We start from the raw sequence: 22,920 nt of genomic DNA on the forward strand, positions 1-22,920 counted from the left end.
AGTATGTTACCAATCGTATTGGAGCAGATTAGATGAAGTGGAGGCTCGCTTCAGGGGTGTTGTATGATAAGAAAGTGCCCCTTAAGCTTAAAGGAAAATTCTATAAAGTGGCAGTCCGTCCGGCCATGTTGTATGGTGCAGAGTGTTGGCCAGTCAAGCACTCCTACATCCAAAAAATGAGGGTGGTGGAAATGAGGATGCTGCATTGGATGTGTGGGCTTACTAAAGGGGACAAGATTAGGAATGAGATTATTCAAGAAAAGATGGGAGTGGTTTCGGTGGAGGACAAAATGCGGGAAGAAAGGCTGAGATGGTTTGGACATGTGATGAGGAAGGACGTAGATGCCCCAGTGCGTAGGTGTGAGAGACTAGTGTTGGATGGATTTAGGAAGAGTAGAGATAGGCTAAAGAAATACTGGAGGGAGGTGATCAGATATGACATGGAGCAGCTGCAGGTTATTGAGGACATGACCCTAGATAGAAAGATGTGGAGGTCGCAGATAAGGGTAGAAGGCTAGCAGGAGGGTGTGGGTTATAGGAAGCCACCAGGAAAGATCTTGTGTAGCCGAGTTAGTAATCTTAGGTTTGTGTCTATAGGTGTCTATGACGGTGAGTATGTGTTACTTATATGTGGGTGTCCCTTTCATATTTTCTCAGTTGCTATCTGCTTATTTCGTGTTGCCGTATCTCTCGTATTTTAGTATTGCTCTGATTTACTTTTTATTATTCCTTACGCCATTTTTGTTATGTAATCCATTTCCTGGTCGCCTATTCTTTGTCTTGGGTCGGGTGTCTATTGAAAACAACCTCTCTACTTCTTCGGAGGTAGCGGTATAAACTGCGTACATCTTATCCTCTCCAGACCTCACTTTGTAGGAACACACTGGGTTTGTTGTTTTTGTTGTTGTATTGTAGATAGAGATTGTGCTCCATAAAATAAAGTAAGTATCAATTTACAATTATTGCATGTTATCTCTTCCATATATTCTATATATTTATATTTTTTTGTCCATTGTTATTGCCATTTTTTTTGTTTTTTAAAATTTTTTTGTTGTATGATTATGGAGGTCTGCTCTAATGTGTGAGGTCGAAGCATCGTAATGATTCGGAGAAGATGGCCAAAATTATGAAACAAAAAGAATTGAATAAACTTCATCTCCAAAATTCACAAAATACAAAGATCTGAGGAAAAAAATGGGAGAATCAAAAGCAAAATTTCAAGTCCTGATGTTGAATACTCTTCTGAATATGATTCAGAAAAAGATAAAGTTGAAGAGGTATTTGTATTTGTATGTATTAGCTTATGGGTTTTCATTTGGGCATGTGCATGTATTTATATTTTTATATAGCAAGATTTGTATTTTTTGTATTTTTAAGATATGTTTATGTATTTTGCTGATTAACTATATGTATATGTGTATAGTTGTTTTTGTTACTGTTTAAGATATGCATTTTGTATTTTTTATTTAATATGGGATAGATATGTATTTTGTAAATACATATGTAGATATATATGTATTTTTGTATGGTAATATAAATATGGGTCAAATATATATATTCTGCAAATATATATGCAGAGATACATACGTGTTTTTGTATTGTAATATACATATAGGTCAGATAATAATTTATTTCTTAGTGTATTTGTAGGGATTGTGGATTGTATATGGTGACATATGCTAAGTGCCTTACTTATGGTGAACGTGTTCCTTTAGTTGACTTCAAGACCGACTTGCTTCGTACAAGACAGACTTCAATTATGTGGGATTATGATTTTTGAGAAAATAAGAAGCTGATGCACAAAGAGACAACGAAGCGCCAATGTGGCCTTTTAGGAAAATAAGGAAAACAGACGTCACAGAAATTCTTGAAGTTTGATGGTTTATTTGTATTTTATATTTGATAACATTTAACTGTAGGCTGTCAGTGACGTATTTGAATAGTTGTTAAGTTTCGTGTTAAGTTTCGTATCTTACTTTCAGGTTGTATGTGAAAAGTTATTTAGAACGTAACAGTTATATTTTGAAGATTGATACTAAATTAAATGAAATTGAAGGTTCTCAATTTTAGTTTTATGTTTAATATTTCATTTCTAATAGTTGTATTTTTAAATTACACATGTATTAATAGGTTATTATACATTTTTATGTTCAAACCATACATATATAACACTTAATTGAATAACTATATATTTGTAATTATAAGTATTTCAAAAAGCAATAGCAAATACATCTATGTAACTGTACACATATTTGTACTTGTAATATAATTAATTAAATATATATTAATAATTGCAGATAGATTTATATAGTTTTTATGTTTGTAATTACATGTATTTTGTGATTGTACATCTATCCCATATAAGTATTTGCATTTTTATATGTATTTTTGTGATTGTATATGTACCAAGATAATTTTTTATATTTATATGTATTTTTGTGATTGTAAATACACTAGGATATGTATCTAAATGTGAATATGTGTTATTTGAAACTATATGTATAACTGAAAAAATGCTATTGTTTTACAGTATTTTTTTTTACATTTATTGAATATTTATAGAATCAATCACATTTATTTATTTTTCTAAAAAAAGTTGCATTTACGAAAAAATGTAATTGTAATGTATTGTAATACATGAAACATAATTGTCAATGAAGAACTATTCAAATATTTTCGCAAATGAGTTCAACTTTAGGAAATGCGAGATTTTTTTTTAATTGAATATAACAACAACTGTATCATTTATGATATTTGCTACATGAACGCCTATGTGACCCTTAAACCCACAAGCACTACAAGAATTGATGATTTTCTTTTCAAATATACCCCTTCCAAATTTTTCACGATCTTTCTTTGGAGGTCCGCAAAGAGGCCGCTTGTATTTTTAGGACAGTACTACCTCAATCAATATGCTATGTGAAATTATCCAATCATCTTTGTGTGGTCAAGAATAAATTGAAACATCATATGTTCTCAATACTGTTTTTGACTTGTATAAACCAAAACAATATGATCCCTATGTAAAATTTTTGCTATTCAGGATTGTACAAGCATGTGCACATTGTATCTCATCCAATTGAAATGCGTGGCAAGAACATTTTTTTCTTAAGGCAAGCAATAAAATATTTTTCTTTGTCATGTACTGTGTAGACATACTCTATATTTGGTACAACCTGATTTTTTTTAAGAAAAACAATTAAAACAATCAAATACAGTTGGACATTATCAGTTTTTCCGTCAAATAGGATGTATTTTCATTCACAGTTGAAAATACATTTACAAGACTGTAGATGTATTTACAATTAAAAATATATTTATAGAACAATATATGTATTTATAGTTAAAAATACATTTACAGAATTATATTGCAGCAAATACAGTTTTTAGAGAACTATACATATATCAAACATAGTAGCAAATACACTTTTCAGAGGATAATATATGTATTTTTCAAAGCAGAGATGAAAATACATTTTTATACATTCAAATACATATATACAGATGAGAGTATAATTGGTTGTACAATGTATTTGTGCTCAACAATATAACATCAGTGATATATTCTTCATAATTTGGTTTATTTGCCCGTCTCCCAGAGTGCTTCACATTAACAGGGGTGCTTCTCATTTTTATTTTTCTGCACTTCAAAAATGTTATTAAAAAAATACAACATATTCATTTAGTCACAACTATAATGAGAACATTCAGATAGAAACATTAAGTTAAAACTGCAATCAAAATATACAACATAATTCTAATTATACAAATGCAATCCTAATATACAATTACACTCTCAAATCCACAAATTCATAAAAAAATATACAAATAAAATTATAATAAACAAATAAACTGATAATATACAATTATACTCAATATATACAAACAAAGCTCTAAATATACAAACATAAACAAAAATATACAAACGCAAACAAAATGTACAAATAAAAAAAAATTCATTATTCTGAATATACAAATACAATCATCAAAATATATAAACGCTATCAAAATATTTACATTTCGGGAAAAATAAAATTGATACTCTTGAATAAGTACGTAGCAAAATTGAGTTTGACCAAACAATAGCTCGATCAGTTCGATCAACATCGAATTTGATGAAATAATGTAGTCGCCTTAATTTTTTTAAAATTCATATATGAAATATTCTAAAGCGATTTGCTAAAAAAAATGATTTGACCGAAAAACGATCAAATACAAAAAAATAATTTCAGAAAAAATGAATAAATAGTTTTAATTTGCTGAAATTCATCCGAAATTCATTTTATGATTCAATATCTGTAACAACAATGATGATTTATTTTGAAATACTCATATGACCTTATTTGATTTGAGGCTTTGTGTCAATAAGTAGTATGGTACGGGAGAGTTATTAGATACCCAACATGGTCAGATTCGATTCTCCCGTTTGATTATTGATTTAATGTGTGTTGGATCAATGGTATTGACCTAACCATTTTCTATCTCTTTGGGACATAAAGTTTCTTGCTTTCCTTCATTTTTCTTTACTTTGAGCTTTTGGTTTTGCTTAAAAAAACTCAATAGCCATGAGGTATTTCTACTTCTCATATGCAGGACATTAGTGGTTTCTTTAAATTTTTAAAGGTATGATTTTATCCTTAATGTGCACTTGAAATGATCATGAATGGTTCTTTTGAGTTGAGACTTAGTCTATGGTTGTTTGTAGTTCGATGTTGCTTCGTTCTTTTACTTCTTGCTAATTTCTTATCTCCTTTCATTGCATGAACTCTTCTCAACGAGTCCATGGACTTTCCCGTTGCATATCTTCGATTCCAAGTCCCTTTCAAGTCCAAAAATGGATTAAAATCGTGAAGATCAAGGTTGGATATAAAGATATACAACAAAGATACATTATATGCAGGTGGTGGAAGCTAATCTACAAGTTAGAAAAAGGAAGTTGGTATACAAAGCAGAAAGATGATATACAGTGTGTATATAGCCAAAACGTGGAAAAAGAGGAGCTGATATTCATATGGTATACAGTTGAGAAAAGGCTGAAAAAGGTCTAAAAATAAGGCCCAAAACTTTGGCAGATTTGAAATGGGCCAACAAGGGCCGAAAATTCATTCTTTATTCCTTTACCTCCTTGTATTGATTTGGATTATTTATTTAGGAAAAATTTCATAAGTAGCAAACTTAAACTCATAATTAGGAACTTCCTAGCACCTATTTTATAATTACCTAAAATAGCAAGTTGTATTTTGTATTTTAGACAAAATTTGCTACAGATATACATATACAAGAGAAATTATTGTCCCCTTTTTACTCTAATCAATTGAGTTAAATAAGGGATAATTATCCTATGTATTAGAAGCTAAGATTCCTTTTCCATAAATGACTCTTATTAAATAAAGGATAATTATCCCATGTATTTAAAGCTGAAGATTCCTTTTCCATAAATGACTCTTATTAAATAAAGGATAATTATCCCATGTATTTAAAGCTGAAGATTCATTTTCCATAAATGACTCTTACTAAACGTAATTGACATTATTCTTCAACAACTAAAATCAATATTCAAAATGCCATTCTACAGTATAATTTTCAACAAAAAATCAAACTCTAAGTAGTTGAAGATTCTTATCTTTATGATCTTCAAAATGCAATTTTCTAATCAATAGCCACACATAAACAAGTTTCGCATACACAAACAAGCTAGTAACATGTGCAATTTAAACATAAAATAACATATCATATAGTTTCAACAATAGAGAATTCACAGTTTGAATCCAAGGACGAACTTCTACAACTCTAATTGTCAACTCATTATCCTTCTACGAACACATCAATGAACTTTCAGGAAAATAAAAAGGAAGAAAGACAATCTATAATATGCTTACACAAGAACATATAACCAAGGATGAATTACACATGACAATAAAATACCTTAACTTTTGGTCCTAGTTTCAAAATTTTTGAATAAGAGGAGCAATAACAATGCCACTCTTAATACGACTAAATGAAACTAGATTTCAATTCAACAAACAACTAATATATCGATAACCTTTTTCGAATAATCATCAAACACAAAATCCTATTGACTTCGAGATGTCTACAAAAAACAGTATCGACACTCATTTAATGAGATTCCAACCACTACATCTACATATAATTAACAAACGAAAATTATTACACCTATCGACACGAAGAAGTTGGCCAATTTGGTTTCAATCATGGCCCAAATTTAATAAGTTGGCTAAATTAAATTGTAATTCGATATGAATCAATACCCAATTTAATTTCGAGTTTCTTGGTTAAATAAAACCAATTTTTTTCTAAATAAATTATTTTTTAGGACAAATTATTTTTAAATCAATATTTTACCTATTTGAATTAATTTTCAAGATAACCCTTGATTAAAATCCAATTTTTCCATAAAACAATTATTTAAGTAATAAAATTATATGATCTCGTATATTCGGATATGAAAACATATAATCGCTACTTATAGTGACAAAATTACCTAGATAAATATTTTGAAATTTTCTTATCTGGATAGAATAAATGTTGTAATTTTATTCAACATCGAAGAAACTCATGATTAAATTTAGCCGTGGAGGACAAAAATTAGGTACCAACAACTGCCCCGTCCCTTTGGGTAGGGTAGATACAAGTAAACCTAGGCAAAGGGAATTTGATGTTCCTAGCTTTTGTTGGACCACAAATTTATTTCTTAAAAGGGGTTGGTTTTCGCACGAGTTTATAAGAAGTTATGGATGGACCTTTGACACGACCCGAACCAGGGCCTTGTCATAATAGGCATCCCAAGTCCATCTTGGATCGAAGACCTCCCCCGTTACCCAACCCAAGCTTCTAATATGCATACCCTGAGTTGAATAAATTCTGAATGTATAACAAAATAACTTTATTGTGTAGTCTAAGGCTCTGAGATAGGTCTATGACCCTGACCACCCAAACGAGCCCAACCGTCCGATACCCAACCAATTACCAATACCAAACCAAACCATAATCCAAAACCATAACCATATGAGTTTCAATATAATTATATAATAAAAAATAAAAGAGGATGGAACAATCATAAATTCAGTCCAACGGTATCATCCTCAATACTAATGCCAATACTAAGGTTGACACCAATACCGATCTCGCCCATTCCAACCTATAGTAGTCACACAAAGCCTCTAACCAAAATAAAAATAATATCCAATTGGGACATACCCTCAACCGTAGCCAAAATCAATATCCATAAATAAACCAAAATATATAAAGACATCCATGATATGAAATGGATCCTTCTTGAATATAAAAGCTCACCACTTTAATCCAATAGCTGATCCCGAATCTGATCACTAAACAGAAGCAGTGGAATGGCCGGTTCTTATATCGTATAGGGATACAACCGCCTGAAGATGAGTTAGCGGGTGAATTCCATCATGAACTCAGGATAAGGATAAAATAATGCCATTCAGTAAAACCAAGTAAACCAACCATATGCAAACAAACCATATATATATATATATAACCATGCCAGGAAAGGGAACCGAGTTTAGCATGCCTTTAAAACTATTAACCTGGGTATGTGTAGCTTAATCGTCCGAAAACTACACACGATCTATATAGGTCCAGTGTAACCCCCTGAACAAGCCCCGATGCGTGTAGCCACACAAAACGAAGATACCATAAGAGTAGGGGATTCCCAAGTACCTTTCTCTCTCAATGATACATATGTAAAGTGTACTTAGAGGATTCCCATGAACTCGTTGTATCATATATGGTCACTATGACCAACCCTCAAATTGTCAAACATGAGTTTTCAATGCTCGTTCATTGGAATCACACCTTCACAGTTAGCTATCACACCCCACCATTATTTCCCAATTAAAACCATTACCATCTAACCAAACCTTTATTCAATTATTATTAACCAAGGATATAAGTAGTAGTATCATCATACTGACCATATCTGCAAGCAATGTCCTTAGCAAATCTTTTTATGTAGAGGGATTCCTATCTACCCATAGATTACATTATCAAGTTAACTTGCGAGAATCCTATGTACCCCTCATGTGTTTTATTATTATGTTTGCTTGAGGGAATACCATGTACCCCACAAGTTGTTCATTAGCATGTTTACTTAGGGGATTCCCTTGTACACCACAAGGAAGTTTAATTAACCATAACTAGTCCAAACCATTAAAACCATTTATCCCATTTAGGGTTCCATTACCAAATAATTTCATGCAACAGTTCCATTAAAAGTCCAATAATATAGTAAAAGCATTCTCATAGGCATTTTATCAAACACGTTTGGGGCATAATGTTTTCAAAACCAATTCCAATTACCAATTAACCATTCCCATACAACCAATTATCCAAACCACCATTAAAATATGTAACAATATAATTAAAACATGGGAAAACCATAGCCAAGCATTTAATAACAACACCTCCAACATATATTTGAAAACCCAAAACCATATAATAATTATGCCATAAAAACATTGTACAAATATGCCTTTAGTTGGAACTAAAAATGAGAGAAGAGTACATGTATTAGATTATGAAGATGGTGGAGAGAAATCACCTAAACACGCCCCAAATTGCTCCTCTAGATGAAACCCTAGCCTTCCTTTACCCAAGAGTATTAGAGAGAATTAGATAGAGTTTCTAAGTGTTTAAGATTAGAATAATAGGGTAAATAACCTTCAATGTGTGATTTAATTCATGGGGCCTTATAGGTTAAGTAGGGAAATGTCCAGATTACCCCCACTTAAACTACATAAAATCCCAGCCATAAGGTACAACCATCCCATACTGGTCGTATCCTTCAATACGAGTGGTACCCATTAATCATACCTTAGCCCTCCCTCTTGGACCCAACACTGTCCAACATATGACTTACCTGAACCAAGTCATACACAACTATACGACTAGTACCCATAAATCGTATCCCTAGTAGAATATAATCAAAGGAAGTTTGAACACTACCTACCATACGAGCCAATAGTATGACTCGTATCCAACTATATGACTTATACCACCAAGTCGTACCCATTATAGAAACCAATCCAACCCATCAACCAACACTGGTTAGTGTACGACCAAACCTTACCAACCTACCTCAGCATACTACCTGTACCCCCTAGTCGTTTCTTGTCCAGAAACCAAAAATCTAAGAAATTTTCTAAGGGTCCTAAACCCATGGTGTTTCAACCTTGGTATTAGATTTCCTATATATATTAGGTTACATGAGAGTTTTAGCCACTTGTAGTTCATCAAGTTTGATTTTACAGCATGATTTTTAATGAATTCACAAGCTATCCTGAGTTTTAAATTTTGGTAAAAATAAAAAGCTGAGGAATAAGAGGATTGGGGAAGAGGGGAGGTTGAAATGCAGTTGAGTTTTCAACAAAGTTCCCAACCTATATATCCCTGAGATTTAAGGAATTAGATTGCATGTAGTTCAACTCGATCACTGGAAAAAATAGTCTATTATTTTAGATAATCTTTGGTTTGGAATGAGTGACGAACACATTGAGTTATGGAAAAGAGACTTGTAATCATCTCAACTATAAATATGGGCCACTTTACATCTACAATTAAGAGCTACATGGACATAATTTCCAAAGCTCTAGGTGTGTTGTTACCAGAATTTCAAAAAAATAGAAAGTTACCTCTGGTGCGAGTTTAGAAGTATCCTAGAGGTGAAACAGAAACAAAAAATATTCCAAAATACCCACACAACTTCTAATAGCAGTGTGGTTTGATGGTGGTGGAAGTCGTTTTTTAGCTTACGTCCAAAGAATTTGATGTCCCTCTCTGGTCTATGTCCAGTTTGTTGCTAAGGAAAAGTTCCACATTGTGCTGTGTTCTTTTTAGAGTCGTCCATATCTGTGGTTTTGATTTGAGAATTTTATTCTTTTGGATGATCTAAAAAACAACTCAAGCAAATAATTAGTTATAAATATAGCATTACACAAACGTGAATTGGTGCAAATTTTGAACATGTTATGCTAAGATAGTTGATGAACTAATTTGCACAACCCGTTCTAAAATTATTATGCCACTTTAAACAAGGTGACAATCCAACATGTACCAGTAAAAGGTGAATGACTAATCTTAGATGTAACATGCCACTTTGAATGGAGTGATGGTCCAATGTGTCTCATTGAAAGAAAAATGACCTATTTTGAATGTAACATGACACTTTGAATGGATTGATGGTCCAACGTGTCTCATTAAAAGACAGTCGACCTATTTTGAATGTAACATTCCACTTTGAATAGAGTGATGTTCCAACGTGTCTCATTAAAGGTGGACGAACTATTTTGAATGTAATATACCACTTTGAATGAAGTGACGGTCCAACATGCCTCATTAAAAATCGGACAGCCTATTTTGAATGTAACATGCCATTTTGAATAGAGTAATAGTCCAACATGTCTCATTAAAAGGCGGATGACCTATTTTGAATGTAACATACTACTTTGAATGGAGTGATGGTCCACTGTGTCTCATTGAAAGATGGACGACCTATTTTGAATGTAATATGCTACTTTGAACGGAATGACGGTCTAACATGTCTCATTGAGAGGCGGACGACCTAATTTGAATGTAATATGTCACTTTGAATAGAGTGACGGTCCAGCGTGTCTCATTGAAAGACGGATGACCTATTTTGAATATAACATGCCACTTTAAATGAAGTGGCAACCCAACATGTCTATTAATCACCCGCACTAAACTTATTAGTAGAAAATCCAATATAAGGGTAATTATGCAAACCTTGTATTAGTATGCCATACTGAAGAAAGTGAAAGTCCATAAGATAGTAACATATCATGCTGAAGGAGGTGACGATCCATATAATAAGATGTCTCTATAAAGGAGGTGACAGTCTACAACATAATAACATGCCACTCTGAAGGAGGTGACGATCCATATTATAATAACATGTCGCGTTGAAGAAGGCATGATCCATAACATAATAAAATGTCACTCTGAAGGAGGTCACGGTCCATAACATAATGATATGTTACTCCGAGGGAGGTGACGATCCATAACATAATGACATGTCACACTGAAGGAGGTGATGATCCATAATATAATAACATGTCACTCTGAAAGAGGTGACGGTCCAGAATGTAATAATATATCACGCTGAAGAAGGTGACAATCCATAACATAATAATATATCACACTGAAGGAGGTGACAACCTATAATCTAATAATATGTCATACTGAAGGAGGTGACGATTTATAACATAATAACATGTCACTCTGAAGGAGGTGACAATCCATAACAAATGATATGTCACTCTGAAGGAGGTGATGATCCATAACATAATAATATTTCATGTTGAAGAAAGTGACAATCCATAACATAATAGAATGTTACTCTAAAATAAATGACCATCTATAATATAATAATACGTCACTTTGAAGGAGGTGACGATCTATAACATAATAATGTGTCATGCTAAAGGAGGTGATAAACCATAACATAATGAAATGTCATGCTAAAGGAGATGACGATTCATAACATAATAACGTATCAGTCTGAAGGAGATAACAATCTATAACTTAATAATACATCACTCTAAAGGAGGTGACGATCCATAACATAATAACGTGTCACGCTAAAGGAAGTGAAAATTCATAATATAATACTATGTCACACTGAATGAGGTGACAAATCATAACATAATAACATGTCACCTTGAAGGAGGTGACGGTCCATGATATAATAGCATATCACTCTGAAGGAGGTGACGATTCATAACATAACAACATGGCATCTCAAATAAAGTGATGGTCTTATGCATCCTCTTAAAAGATGGAAAACTCAAATAATATATATTCTCTTGAAATAGTGGATGACCCAAATATAATATGATGTATCACATTAAATGAGGTGACAATTTGATATGTCCTCTTGAAAGGGTGGATGGCCCAAATATAATAAGATGTGTCACCTTGAATAAGCTGACAATCTAGTAATTTTTGTGGAGGGTAGAAGACCCTAACATATAAGAAAAGATAGAAGTTGATTTGTTGAACTTCATCCTTTGAATAAAAAATCCTTAAAAAGACTTGTGCATGTCCTGAGCTTTTGGATTGAATTCTCAAACTTCGAAAGCATTGGTTTGTGTTAGTTCTTAGAGATGGTCTTGCATAACGTCACCTTCATAACTCAAACAACACTCATTAATAACATAATAATTTATCATAACTGAGCCATAAGTGTAATAGAAAATAGCGTTTAAAGATAAAGTCATTGACTCATGATGATTTAGAGATAGTGTTTTGAATAATATCTCTATATCTCAATTGTTAGGCCTGATAATTTCCCTATAAAATTAGAGAAAGTGTTAGAGATCATAATGAAGTAATAGAAATATAAATCAAGAGAAAAAAGAGAAGAGATTAGTTTTCATATTATAATGGCATTTTCAACATGTGGTTGCATGTGAATGGTCAATTGATGCTTAGTTTTGATTTTGGAAACTATATGCCCTCAATATGTTTGGTAAAATGCCAATGAGAATGATTTTAACACATAGTTTGACTTTTATTGAAATCTTTGCATTGCACAATATGGTAATGGAACTTAAATTGGTACGGTTGGTTTTAAATGGTTTGGAAAGTCCTTGGTGGCTTTGGTTTTGAATAATGGCAATATTTTATCTTTATTCCCGAGTACATTCTATCATTCATCACGCTAATTATCTTCGGGTGTTGTGTTGATGAGTAGTGAATTTACCACTTATTTGCACTCAATATTCGTGCACATTACCATGTTTTGAATGAATACGTGAGATATTTATGATTAAATGCACTAATATCCACATTTTGCAGGCACATAGGTAATGAAAAGAGAATATGTAGATGCGAGCTACAAAAGATCAAAAGAAGGAAAGAAGTGCAGTTTGAAAACCTGGAGCAGAACATAGCCTCAGTTACTGTGATTTCATTCTGAGGACTACGATTGCGGTCAGTCAAACAGGTCAACATATCATGATCGCGGTAGCTGCAAACGCAGACAACTCCCGCGATTGCGGCTTAGTGGAAAAATAGCCAAGGGCAAAGATGTAAATGCTCACAGTTTTTCCCAAAATTTCTCTTAAGAGACCCAAACCCTATCTCTTTGAGAGATCAATCAATTCCCAATTATTAGAATTTTGTCTACTTCTTAGTTTTTATTTTTTGGAGGACAATTATTGTATTAATTTTGGGTGAAGAATAAATTGGAGTAGCTTCCAAGTGAAGGATAGCAAACTCCCATTGAAGATTTAATGAAGTTCAAAGTTTGAAATAACATTCACTTAGTCCTTCATAAATCAATTCAATGGAGGTTTTTAGGTATATCTTGCTTATTACTCTTATGTGTAGCTAGTTCTTCCTCTTGGAATTAAGCTAGAATATAGTGCAATTGTGTGTGGGTTGTGATTAATTTGTGCATGTGATAGCTTGTTGATGGTGGGTTCTACTATTGCTTGACTAAATTAATTGGTATTTGTCCTTTAAAAGTCCATAAATAACCATTAGTTTTGATACTCACTCAAACCCCCCAATCTTTACATATTTGTATTCTAGGTTTGAATTTAGCAAATTTCCTTTATTTCGAGCTAATTCAATTTCCACTCACATTATTCCTTGTGGATTCGACCTTAACGACAACTGCCTTTCACTTAAATTGATGTATAAGTTAAGCGTTATAAAAAATTGCACCATTGTTGGGGAATAATTTGGCGTATTGAGTTAGTTTGAAAGATTAGCTTATTTGCTTACATTCAAACTTGTAAATAAGTGTTTGTGATTTTCTTTTGTTTCTTGTGTTAGGTATATTTTGTTTTTGTTTACTTTTTTCTATGGCATCGTGGCATAAATATGATTTTGGTAGTTGAAAATCCTATCTTGACGATCCATGTCCATATTATGGCGGACCCCACTTTTAAAAAGATTACAGATATGTTCCCCAGAGAGAGATGGAAATACCATCTCGATCCTATTGGGAGTATAATTGTTCTTTATGAGGTGGCCGAGATGGACATTGGAGTGATTGTCCAAATGCTCCCTCCCCCAATTATGCTAACCCAATTTCTAGTTATTCTCATTAGTTTGATAGGTCTTATGATGAGATAAAGAAAGAACAACATGACGGGTACAATAATTTTGAAGAAATGCTTCAAACAATTTCAATCGGGTAACTATAACAGGGAGAATGTACACCATATGCATCAATCCAATGAGGTATTTGGAAGGGAGATTTCCAAGATAGAGGAACTGGGCAAGGAAACAAATCTTATAAATACCATTACCTTGCCTACTTCCCAAGATGAGGTTAATCAAGAAGAGAACCAAGCTATGTGGTAAATATGAGCTTGGTAGCAAAGAGTCCTCAGTGATTTCCCAACCAACCAAACCAAACAAAGTTGAAAATGCTAAAATTGAGGAATTGTTACTAGAGTCAAAAGAAGAAGCTAAGCAAATCTCTTATGACAACTCTAGTCCATTTTAGGGCGAAGATGCTATTAAGGATGCAATTTTGGAATTAAGGGTTAGACCTCACTCAAATCATTTTTCAACATTGCTCTTAGAGGATATGATGTATGTCCATTTACCTTAGAAAATAAAGGATTACAGGGAGAAGGAGCACCATCCCTACATTTTGGAGTTTGACATTCCAAAAGAGCACATGGGGGCCTCACACTTGAAGTCCAAGGAGCTCAAATTCCGATGTTCAAATGGTGTCCTCTTGATGTTCCCACCATTACCTAAGGAGCTAAATTGGAAATTTAATGTGAAATTGGGTAAAAGGTTCAAGTCTTCAAAGTTGCGCGATAAAAGTAGTATCGATGCCCTCGCCTTTCCCCCAAGTACCATGAAAATGTATTAATCAAAAGTTGAGGAGCCATTTCAAGTCTTCCAAGTGGAGACATAAATGAAAGTTGAAGAATATCGAGCTGTGACATTAAATAAGGCGCTTGATGGGAGGCAATCCATTATTTTTATGTTTGTACCATTTTTTTAAGTAATTCATATAATTTTGGTGCTTCACAGGTGTATGAGGAAGATTGAAAAACAAAAATAGGGGAAAACCAAACTTAGAGGTGTAGCATCCATGCAGAAAAACAAGGAAAAATAGAGGTGCAGAATGCCTCAGGTACCACGATCGTGGTTTGAGGATCATGATTGCAGCACTGCAAACCAACCATGTGCGATTGTGTCACTATGATAGCTTTCAACATGGTTATCAATGCAATTTCAAGGAGCCCTTTGACCCTTCTTATGATTTTGTATTATGTAATGATGTAACTACAAGTCTTTTTATTAGGGGTGTGTGACCTTGCCCTTGTGCGAGTACACGTTGACTTACAACACTTGAACTTAGTGCACATAAAACATGGAAATTTTGTGAATTTGATTGTTTTCATTTCTAGATTTTTGCTTCTTTTAATAATAATGTTGGATGAGCTTTTCCCTATGATAGACTGAGTGACGACATCTTAAGAAAAAAGTGTTGTGATTGGGTTTTGAGCCATGAATGCAGGGAAAGTCTGAGTACCTGTGAAATTTTGGATTTGGGATCACATTTATACCTATGGTAAAGTTTGAGTAGCCATATGGTCGGTTTGCTCAAATGAAAGTCAATGTGAGACAAAGGCTTGGGTTGTTCCATAATTAGCGAATTTGCATAGTGCTAATGCAAAGGATACACCCTCCTCCATATAAAATTTTTCAAAAATCAAGGGCATGGACGTGAGCAACATTGTATCAATTTTTTCTCTTTTTGTGACTCCAAATTTTTTACTTTGTAAAATTGGTAGATACTCCATTTTGTGTCTCTAGTGGGAGGAGCAACTTAGCCTCCTTGGCGAATTTGCATGCCATATGTGGTGAGCTTATTTGTCTAAATCTCATGTATACTTGTACTATCTTGAACTTTCCCTATTAGTTTGTCAAAGCTAATTTTTATTCTACTTGGTTGGTGAGATGATTTTAGGCAATCTATGTGACATTGGAAGTCCACTTTAGCTTAAAAATCCTACCCTTACATAGATATTATCACTAGTCACCCACTTTGAGCCTTTGGATTTTTTTCTTTGGCAAACACATTGCAAGCCGCGATCCTTTTAATTTTTATCCCTTATTTGAACCCTACCCTCCTTGAACTTGAAAATGGAACTAGAGGCTAAAAGCCTAAGTTGGGGGTGGTGAAAATTAAAAGAGGTAACTTTGGGCCACAAGATTGTAATTTAGTGCCTAAGAGCTAAATTTTGAGAACAAATGAGTAGGAAAAATAAGGGACCTAATAAAGGAAAGAAAAGCACAAAGGGTGAAAGAAAAGAAATGAAAAAAAGGGTAAGCTAAGGAAATTAAAGTAGGCACATGTGTAAAAAGTGAATACAAAAAGAAGTGGCTCATGATTTTAAGTTGGATAGAATAGTGTGATGTAGATGTTCAAGGAGGGTATAGCCATTTTGTTCATAAATGATATCCTACCCAACCCCGAACCTACGTTAGAAGCTAAAAAAGTAAAGCCCATTGAGATCTCCAACCATTTACTTTCATTGTAGTGACGAATAAAAATAGGGGTAATCATATGGTATGACACTTGTTAGCATAGAGAGTTCCTGTGAGGGAGAGATTTTTGCACTTAAATTCCTTGTATCATATTTGGTAGCTTAGTGTGTGGAATTTTCCTTCTTGTGGGAAGGTATGTAAGTAAGTTGCGGCGAGAGATTTTGACATCTTCCGATAATAGAGGCAAAAAGAATAGTGTAGTTGAGGTCAAGAAAGTGAGTCACTTCTAGAGTATTGGTGAATATTGCATGGTTGCTCTTTGAAGTTTTTTGCATCCTTACTTATTGGATTTTATGTTGAGGGATGTCAGGAGAATAGCTTTGCCCATGTTTGAAGAGCTACTTGAGGTAGTAAGTTATGCATTGAGATTGTTGGGTAATCTTATGTGGGCATAAATGTGCGTTATCTCATGGTAAAGAGGTAATGTTTCTTGAGGATAAACAAAGCTTTAAGTTGGGGGTGTTGATGAGTGGTGAATTTACCACTCATTTGCACTCAACATTCATGCACATTACCATGTTTTGAATGAATAAGTTAGACATATTTGTGATTAAATGCACTAATATCCATATTTAATAGGCACATAGGTAATGAGATAAGAATATTTAGATGTGAGCTGAAAAAGTTCAAAAGAAGGAAAGAAGTACAGTTTGAAGACCTAGAGCAGAACATAGCCTCAGTTACCACGATCGCGGTGTGAGGAGTGCGATCACGGTCAGTCAAGTAGGTCAACATACTGCGATCGCATCATTCAAACCATGGTCTCATTATCCGTGAACGCAGACAACTCCTGTGATCATAGCTTAGTGGAAAAATAGCCAAGGTCAAAGATTTAAATGCATATAATTGTTCCCAAATTTTCCCTTAAGAGACTCAAACCCTATCTCTTTGATAGATCAATCAATTCCCAATTATTAGAACTTTGTTTACTTCTTAGTTTCAATTTTTTGGAGGACAATTATTGTATTAATTTTGGGTGAAGAATACATTGGAGTAGCTTCCAAGTGAAGGATTAGCAAGCTCCCATTGAAGATTTGTTAAAGTTTGAAGTAACATTCACTTAGTCTTTCATAAACCAAATCAATGGAGTTTTTTGGGTATATCTTGCTTATTACTCTTATGTGTAGTTAGTTCTTTCTCTTGGGATTATTCTAGAATAGGGTGCAATTGTGTGTGGGTTGTGATTCATTTGTGCATATGATAGCTTGTTGATGATGGGTTCTACTATTGCTTGACTAAATTGATTGGGATTTGTGTATGAAAGCCCCAAGTACCCAAATGGGTTTGTGGGTGAAAATCCCAAGATCTTGAAAGCTTAAATCACATTGAAAGAGGGGTTTAGGTGAACTTTTGAAACCCATATCATCCTTAAAAGAGAGATGTAGAAACCAAGGCAATAGTAGATAATTTATGGGCATAGTTTACTAATTTTCACTATCTTAGACATAAGGGTGATCGTGAGATTGAATATACCTTGGTATCATCCTAGAAAAAGGGGTGTCTAATTGAGGTATTGGGTGACTTTAATTGAGAAACTCATTTGGTACTCTAAAGGGTCAATGGGTGACATCTTTGAGACAATGTTGACAAACTAGTCCCAAGGACTTTCAACCAAGCTTACCATATCATCAATGATTAGAATTTGCACTGAATCATCACGTTTCCATGCGTAACTTTCCCTTAAGAAAGCATAATCCCACGATCTATGCTTAATTAATTATACTCTAATCATTCATAGCCCTGAATTATTCCTTTAAAAGTCTGTAAGTAACCATTAGTTTTGATACTCACTCAAACCCCTCAATTTTTACATATTTGTATTCTAGGTTTGAATTTAGCAAGTTTCCTTTATTTTGAGCAAATTTAATTGCCCCTCACATTGTTCCTCGTGGATTCGAACCCGACTCAAAGTTGGGTAAATATATTGACGACGACCGCTTTACTCTTAAATAGATGTGTAAGTTAAGCATTATCAAAATATGATGATAGTATTGTTTGGCATTGTAGTATAGTGGTGAGTATTCCCGCCTGTTACGCGGGTAACCCTGGCTTGATCCTCAGCAACAATGCTATTTTTAATTATGCTCAACTTATACATCAAATAAAGAGTAAAGTAGTCATTATCAATAGAATAACCCAACAAGAGTTGGAGTCGAATCCAGGAGGAACAATGTGAGTGATGAATGGGTCAGTTCGAAATGAAAGTACTTTCTAAATTGAAACCTAAGATACAAGTATTACGGGTTTTTTTGAATGTTTTAAAAGATAGAATTATTTTGGTCTTCTGAAGGACTAACTCGAGGCTAAGAATGATTAGAGTGTAATCAATTAGAAATGGATCTTGGAATTATGCTTTCCTAGGGGCAAGTTATGCATGAGAACATGGTGATTCATTGCAAATTCTAATCGTTAATGATGTGGTAGGATAGGTTGAAAGTCCTTGAGTCTAGTTTGTCAACAAAGTCTCAAAGATGTCACTCATTGACCCTTTCGAGTACCTAAAAAGTGTGTCAATTAAAGCCACCCAAGTCCTCAATTTGGCATCCCTATTTCTAGGAAGATGCCCAAAACATAGCCTACTCTCTATGCACCCTTATTTCTAAGATAGCAAAAAGATAGTAAACTACATTCATTACTGTACACTATTTCTTTGTCCACCATAGCCCTCTTTTTAGTATGCCATGTGCTCCAAAAGTTTACCCACATCCCTCTTTCAAGGATGATGTGAGCTTTTTAGAGTTTGGGATTTTGACCTACAAACCTATTTTGGGTATTTGGGGTTTTCACACACAAATTCCAACTAATTAAATCAATAAATAGTGAAACCCACCATCAACTAACTAAAATATACACAAATACATCATAAACCACACACAATTGCACCCTATTCTAACATAATCCCAAGAGAAAGAACTAGAATTCATAAAGATAATAAACAAAAATAGATCAAAATCTCCAACAAATAGATTTATGAAAAATAAAGAGAATGCAAACCACACTTTAATTCCAATGAATTCCTGCTAATTTATGATCGCAGAAGCTTTATCGTGATCGCAACTACCGCGATCGCAATACTTTAACCTAGCTTGACTGGCCTTAATCGCGGCCATAGACTGTGATCACAGTAACTGAGGATGATTTCTGCTTCAGTATTCTAGCTGCACTTCTTCTCTCCCTTTTGATTCCTTTTAGCTCGCATCTACATCTTTTCTTTTCACACTTGTATGCCTATAAAATATGGAAAACAGAGCATTTAATCACAAAATTGTCCCATTTAGACATTCAAATCATAGTAGTGTGCATGGAAGTGGAGTGCAAATGAATGGTAAATTCATCACTCATCAACATGGATTCAAGGAATCTACCGAATAAGTGATGCAAGGAGGATGAAAGGATGCTATTAAAGCATTCACATATTTGGCCAAAAATGGGTCCAATTAGAGAAAAATGTTGAAAAAGGAGTGTGAGAGAAATGGGGGAGGCAGATGGTGATATAGATAAAGTGATCACGATGCAGTAAGGTGTCTATAATCACAGAAATGTGGGTGACCATGATCACGGTAACTGAGGGGATTTCTGCACCCCTATTTTCCCCTGTTCAGCTTATTTCACATTTGGACAGATTGTCCCCTCCTCAGTTCACAGCGCAAAAATTTTGCATTTTTCCCTTTTCAAGATCATCCAATGCACTCTAAAGTTCCATAAATGCATGGGTTATTTAATTTCCCAAACTAAAATCTACACTATAAAAATAAAAATAAAGGATACGAGCCACTTTTGTGGCATTTGTGGGTTGCCTCCCACATAGCACCTTAGTTATTGTCGTAGCATGACATATTCTTTCTTTCTTTCTCAAGTTGGGTCCTTAAGGTCCTCTTTATTCACTTTTTCAGTTTCAACATCTACCACGGATATCACTTGAAGTGCCACGGGTTATTTCCTTATTTTTCATAGTTGAAAGGAGACCTCATCCTCATGCACTCTAAACCTCATCTCTCCTAATTCTAAGTCCACAATGTCTCTTTTGATGGCAAACAAAGGTCTACCAAGAATGATGGGCACCTCTTGGTCCATTTCGTAATCTAAAACCACAAAATCCACCGAAAGTATAAATTTGTCCACTTTGACTAGGACATCAAACAAAATCTTGACCGGCATCTTGATAGATTGATCTGCTAGTAAAAGTCTCATAGATATTGGTATTGGTGTGTCCAATCCAAACGTCTTATAAATGACAAAAGGCATGAGGTTTATACTTGCACCAAGATTGCATAGAGATTTCATAAACCTATGTGTTCCAATGCTGCAAGGGATGGTAAAAGCTTCGGGTCTTTCTTTTTTTTCTGCAATTTTGCTACTCATGATAACACTAGAACCATAGGTGACTTCAGTTGTGTCACCTTCGATGAGCTTCTTCTTGTAAATCAACTTTTTCATGAGCTTAGCATATCCCGGGATCTCTTGAATTGCTTCTAGAAAATGGATATTGATTGAAATGTTGCTAAGCTTGACCATGAATTTCTTGAGTTTTTCACCCTTCTTTTTTCTTTGAATACTTTTAGGAAATGGGGGAGGGACTTGTATTGTAGGTATCATATCATTTTGTGGTTTCTCATTTTCCACCACCTCTTCATCAACTTCCACCGGTTCCTTTTTATCTTCTTCTTATTTAGATTTTGGTGGCACTTCTTTTGACTTAAATTTAGGCATATTTTCACCCGAATCTTCTTTTAAATGACCATCAAGTGTCTTCCCACTCCTAGTGACTATTGCTAAAACTTGAGCTCCATTCTTTAGGTTCACAATAGTGTAACTAGAAAGACCACTCTTTGGCCTAGCATTCAATTGGGTAGAAATTTGCTCGATTTGAGTCTCCAATTATTTAATGGAGGCAAAGTGAGACACCATGGTTTTATTAAGTTGTGAAAAATCACTTTTCATGTCACAAACCATTTTTCCATTCCTTCTATTCTTATCAAAATCCTTGCCAAGACATCTTTGGCTTTGTATTTGTTGGGGTCGATGAAACTACCATCTTTGTTCTTTGCCCAGTCATGAGGGGGCACATATTGATCATAATCACTGTAATGCCCCGATTCCCATGAACCGGAACGCCACACGGTGCCCGTGACCATGAGGGACCACAAGCCAATCCTTCACTGACATTCGTACCTGTTCACTGCATAATATAATACGATAAATGCAGAAATTGGCTAAATCTGGCCATAAGGTTCAAACATCTAAATATACAGTACTGAAAACTAAATATCAATACATCTGTTTGAAAAACCTCTACACTGTCTGAACTGTGGAGTTAAAGGGACAATTCTACAACTAACTTCGTCTACTAAAATCATCAAAACACTGAAATAGAATATCCTTAGATGATAAGGACTCACTGCTGCACCTACTACTATAAGATCTGACAGCTAAATATACTCTGAACCTCACTCTTCTGAACCTATGGTGGAGAAAACACCAGAGCGCGAATGCGTCAGTACAAAGAATGTACCGAGTATGCAAGGATAGGGTAAGGTAAAATATAATGGTTATGCATAAACATAACAATTTGAATAATATGTATTCGCTAGAATAAACATATATAGAAACTTTGCAATTACCAATTTTGAAACATGTCTGATCAACAATACACCCATGGATGCATAAAGTACAATTGAAATTATCATGACACCGAATGTTACATTTTGAACACTGACACCCAAAAATAATAACACTGACAATAAGATACTGAGTATCTAAAGCTACTAGAGCTGACATCTATACTTATCCATACTGAGAAATTGGATAACTGATATTACTGATATTTTATATTTAAATCCACTAACTCTGGAACACTGAACAACTGAATCTGAGATCAACCCTCATCTAACAGGAAGTCTCTATACTCAATGATAATGATAATGGGTAAATAAGTTCGAAGTCTCTCTACTCAATGATAATGATAGAAATACTAGGAGGCCTGTATCCAACAGCCTCAACTTCTACACATTAACTGAGTTCTTTTCTGAGACTGTTACTAAAACTATGGGAGTGATCATTTAACCGACATGCCCCACTTACCACAAGTGGTAACCAACCTGTACCCCAACTGGAAGGGTGTCAATACCGTGCCACCAGTAAAGACAACTGCATAGGACCCTCTACTATCAGGACCTCAAACAAGAATGGTGGGACCCTCTACTCGCAGGACAACCACCTCATCTAACCCTCTACTCGCAGGATAGATGTCTCAACCTACGCTGGCGACGTAGTTATGGAGCATAAGGATTGCTACCAAGAAACAAACCCTCTACTCGCAGGAATGTTCCCATC

General features: G+C 34.3%; 1 protein-coding gene across 1 annotated transcript; it reads right to left on the reverse strand.

The window, feature by feature from the left end:
- Positions 1–19,683: 19,683 nt before the first annotated feature.
- Positions 19,684–21,102, reverse strand: LOC107865293. Its single transcript, XM_016711592.1, has 2 exons — positions 20,554–21,102; positions 19,684–19,815 (listed from the first exon to the last, which is right to left on the reverse strand). Exons 1-2 carry the CDS (start codon positions 21,100–21,102, stop codon positions 19,684–19,686), a joined length of 681 nt encoding a protein of 226 aa, XP_016567078.1.
- Between the last annotated feature and the right edge of the window lie 1,818 nt (positions 21,103–22,920).

The sequence above is a fragment of the Capsicum annuum genome, chromosome 3, assembly GCF_002878395.1.
Source record: "Capsicum annuum cultivar UCD-10X-F1 chromosome 3, UCD10Xv1.1, whole genome shotgun sequence".
Lineage (NCBI taxonomy): Eukaryota > Viridiplantae > Streptophyta > Magnoliopsida > Solanales > Solanaceae > Capsicum > Capsicum annuum.

Coding starts and splice junctions, on each gene's coding strand:
- LOC107865293 (XM_016711592.1), bottom strand. CDS start 21,102: ATGGTCAAGCTTAGCAACATTTCAATCAATATCCATTTTCTAGAAGCA. Junction 19,816..20,553: donor TTAGAGTGCATGAGGATGAG/GTCTCCTTTCAA, acceptor CATATTTTATAG/GCATACAAGTGTGAAAAGAA.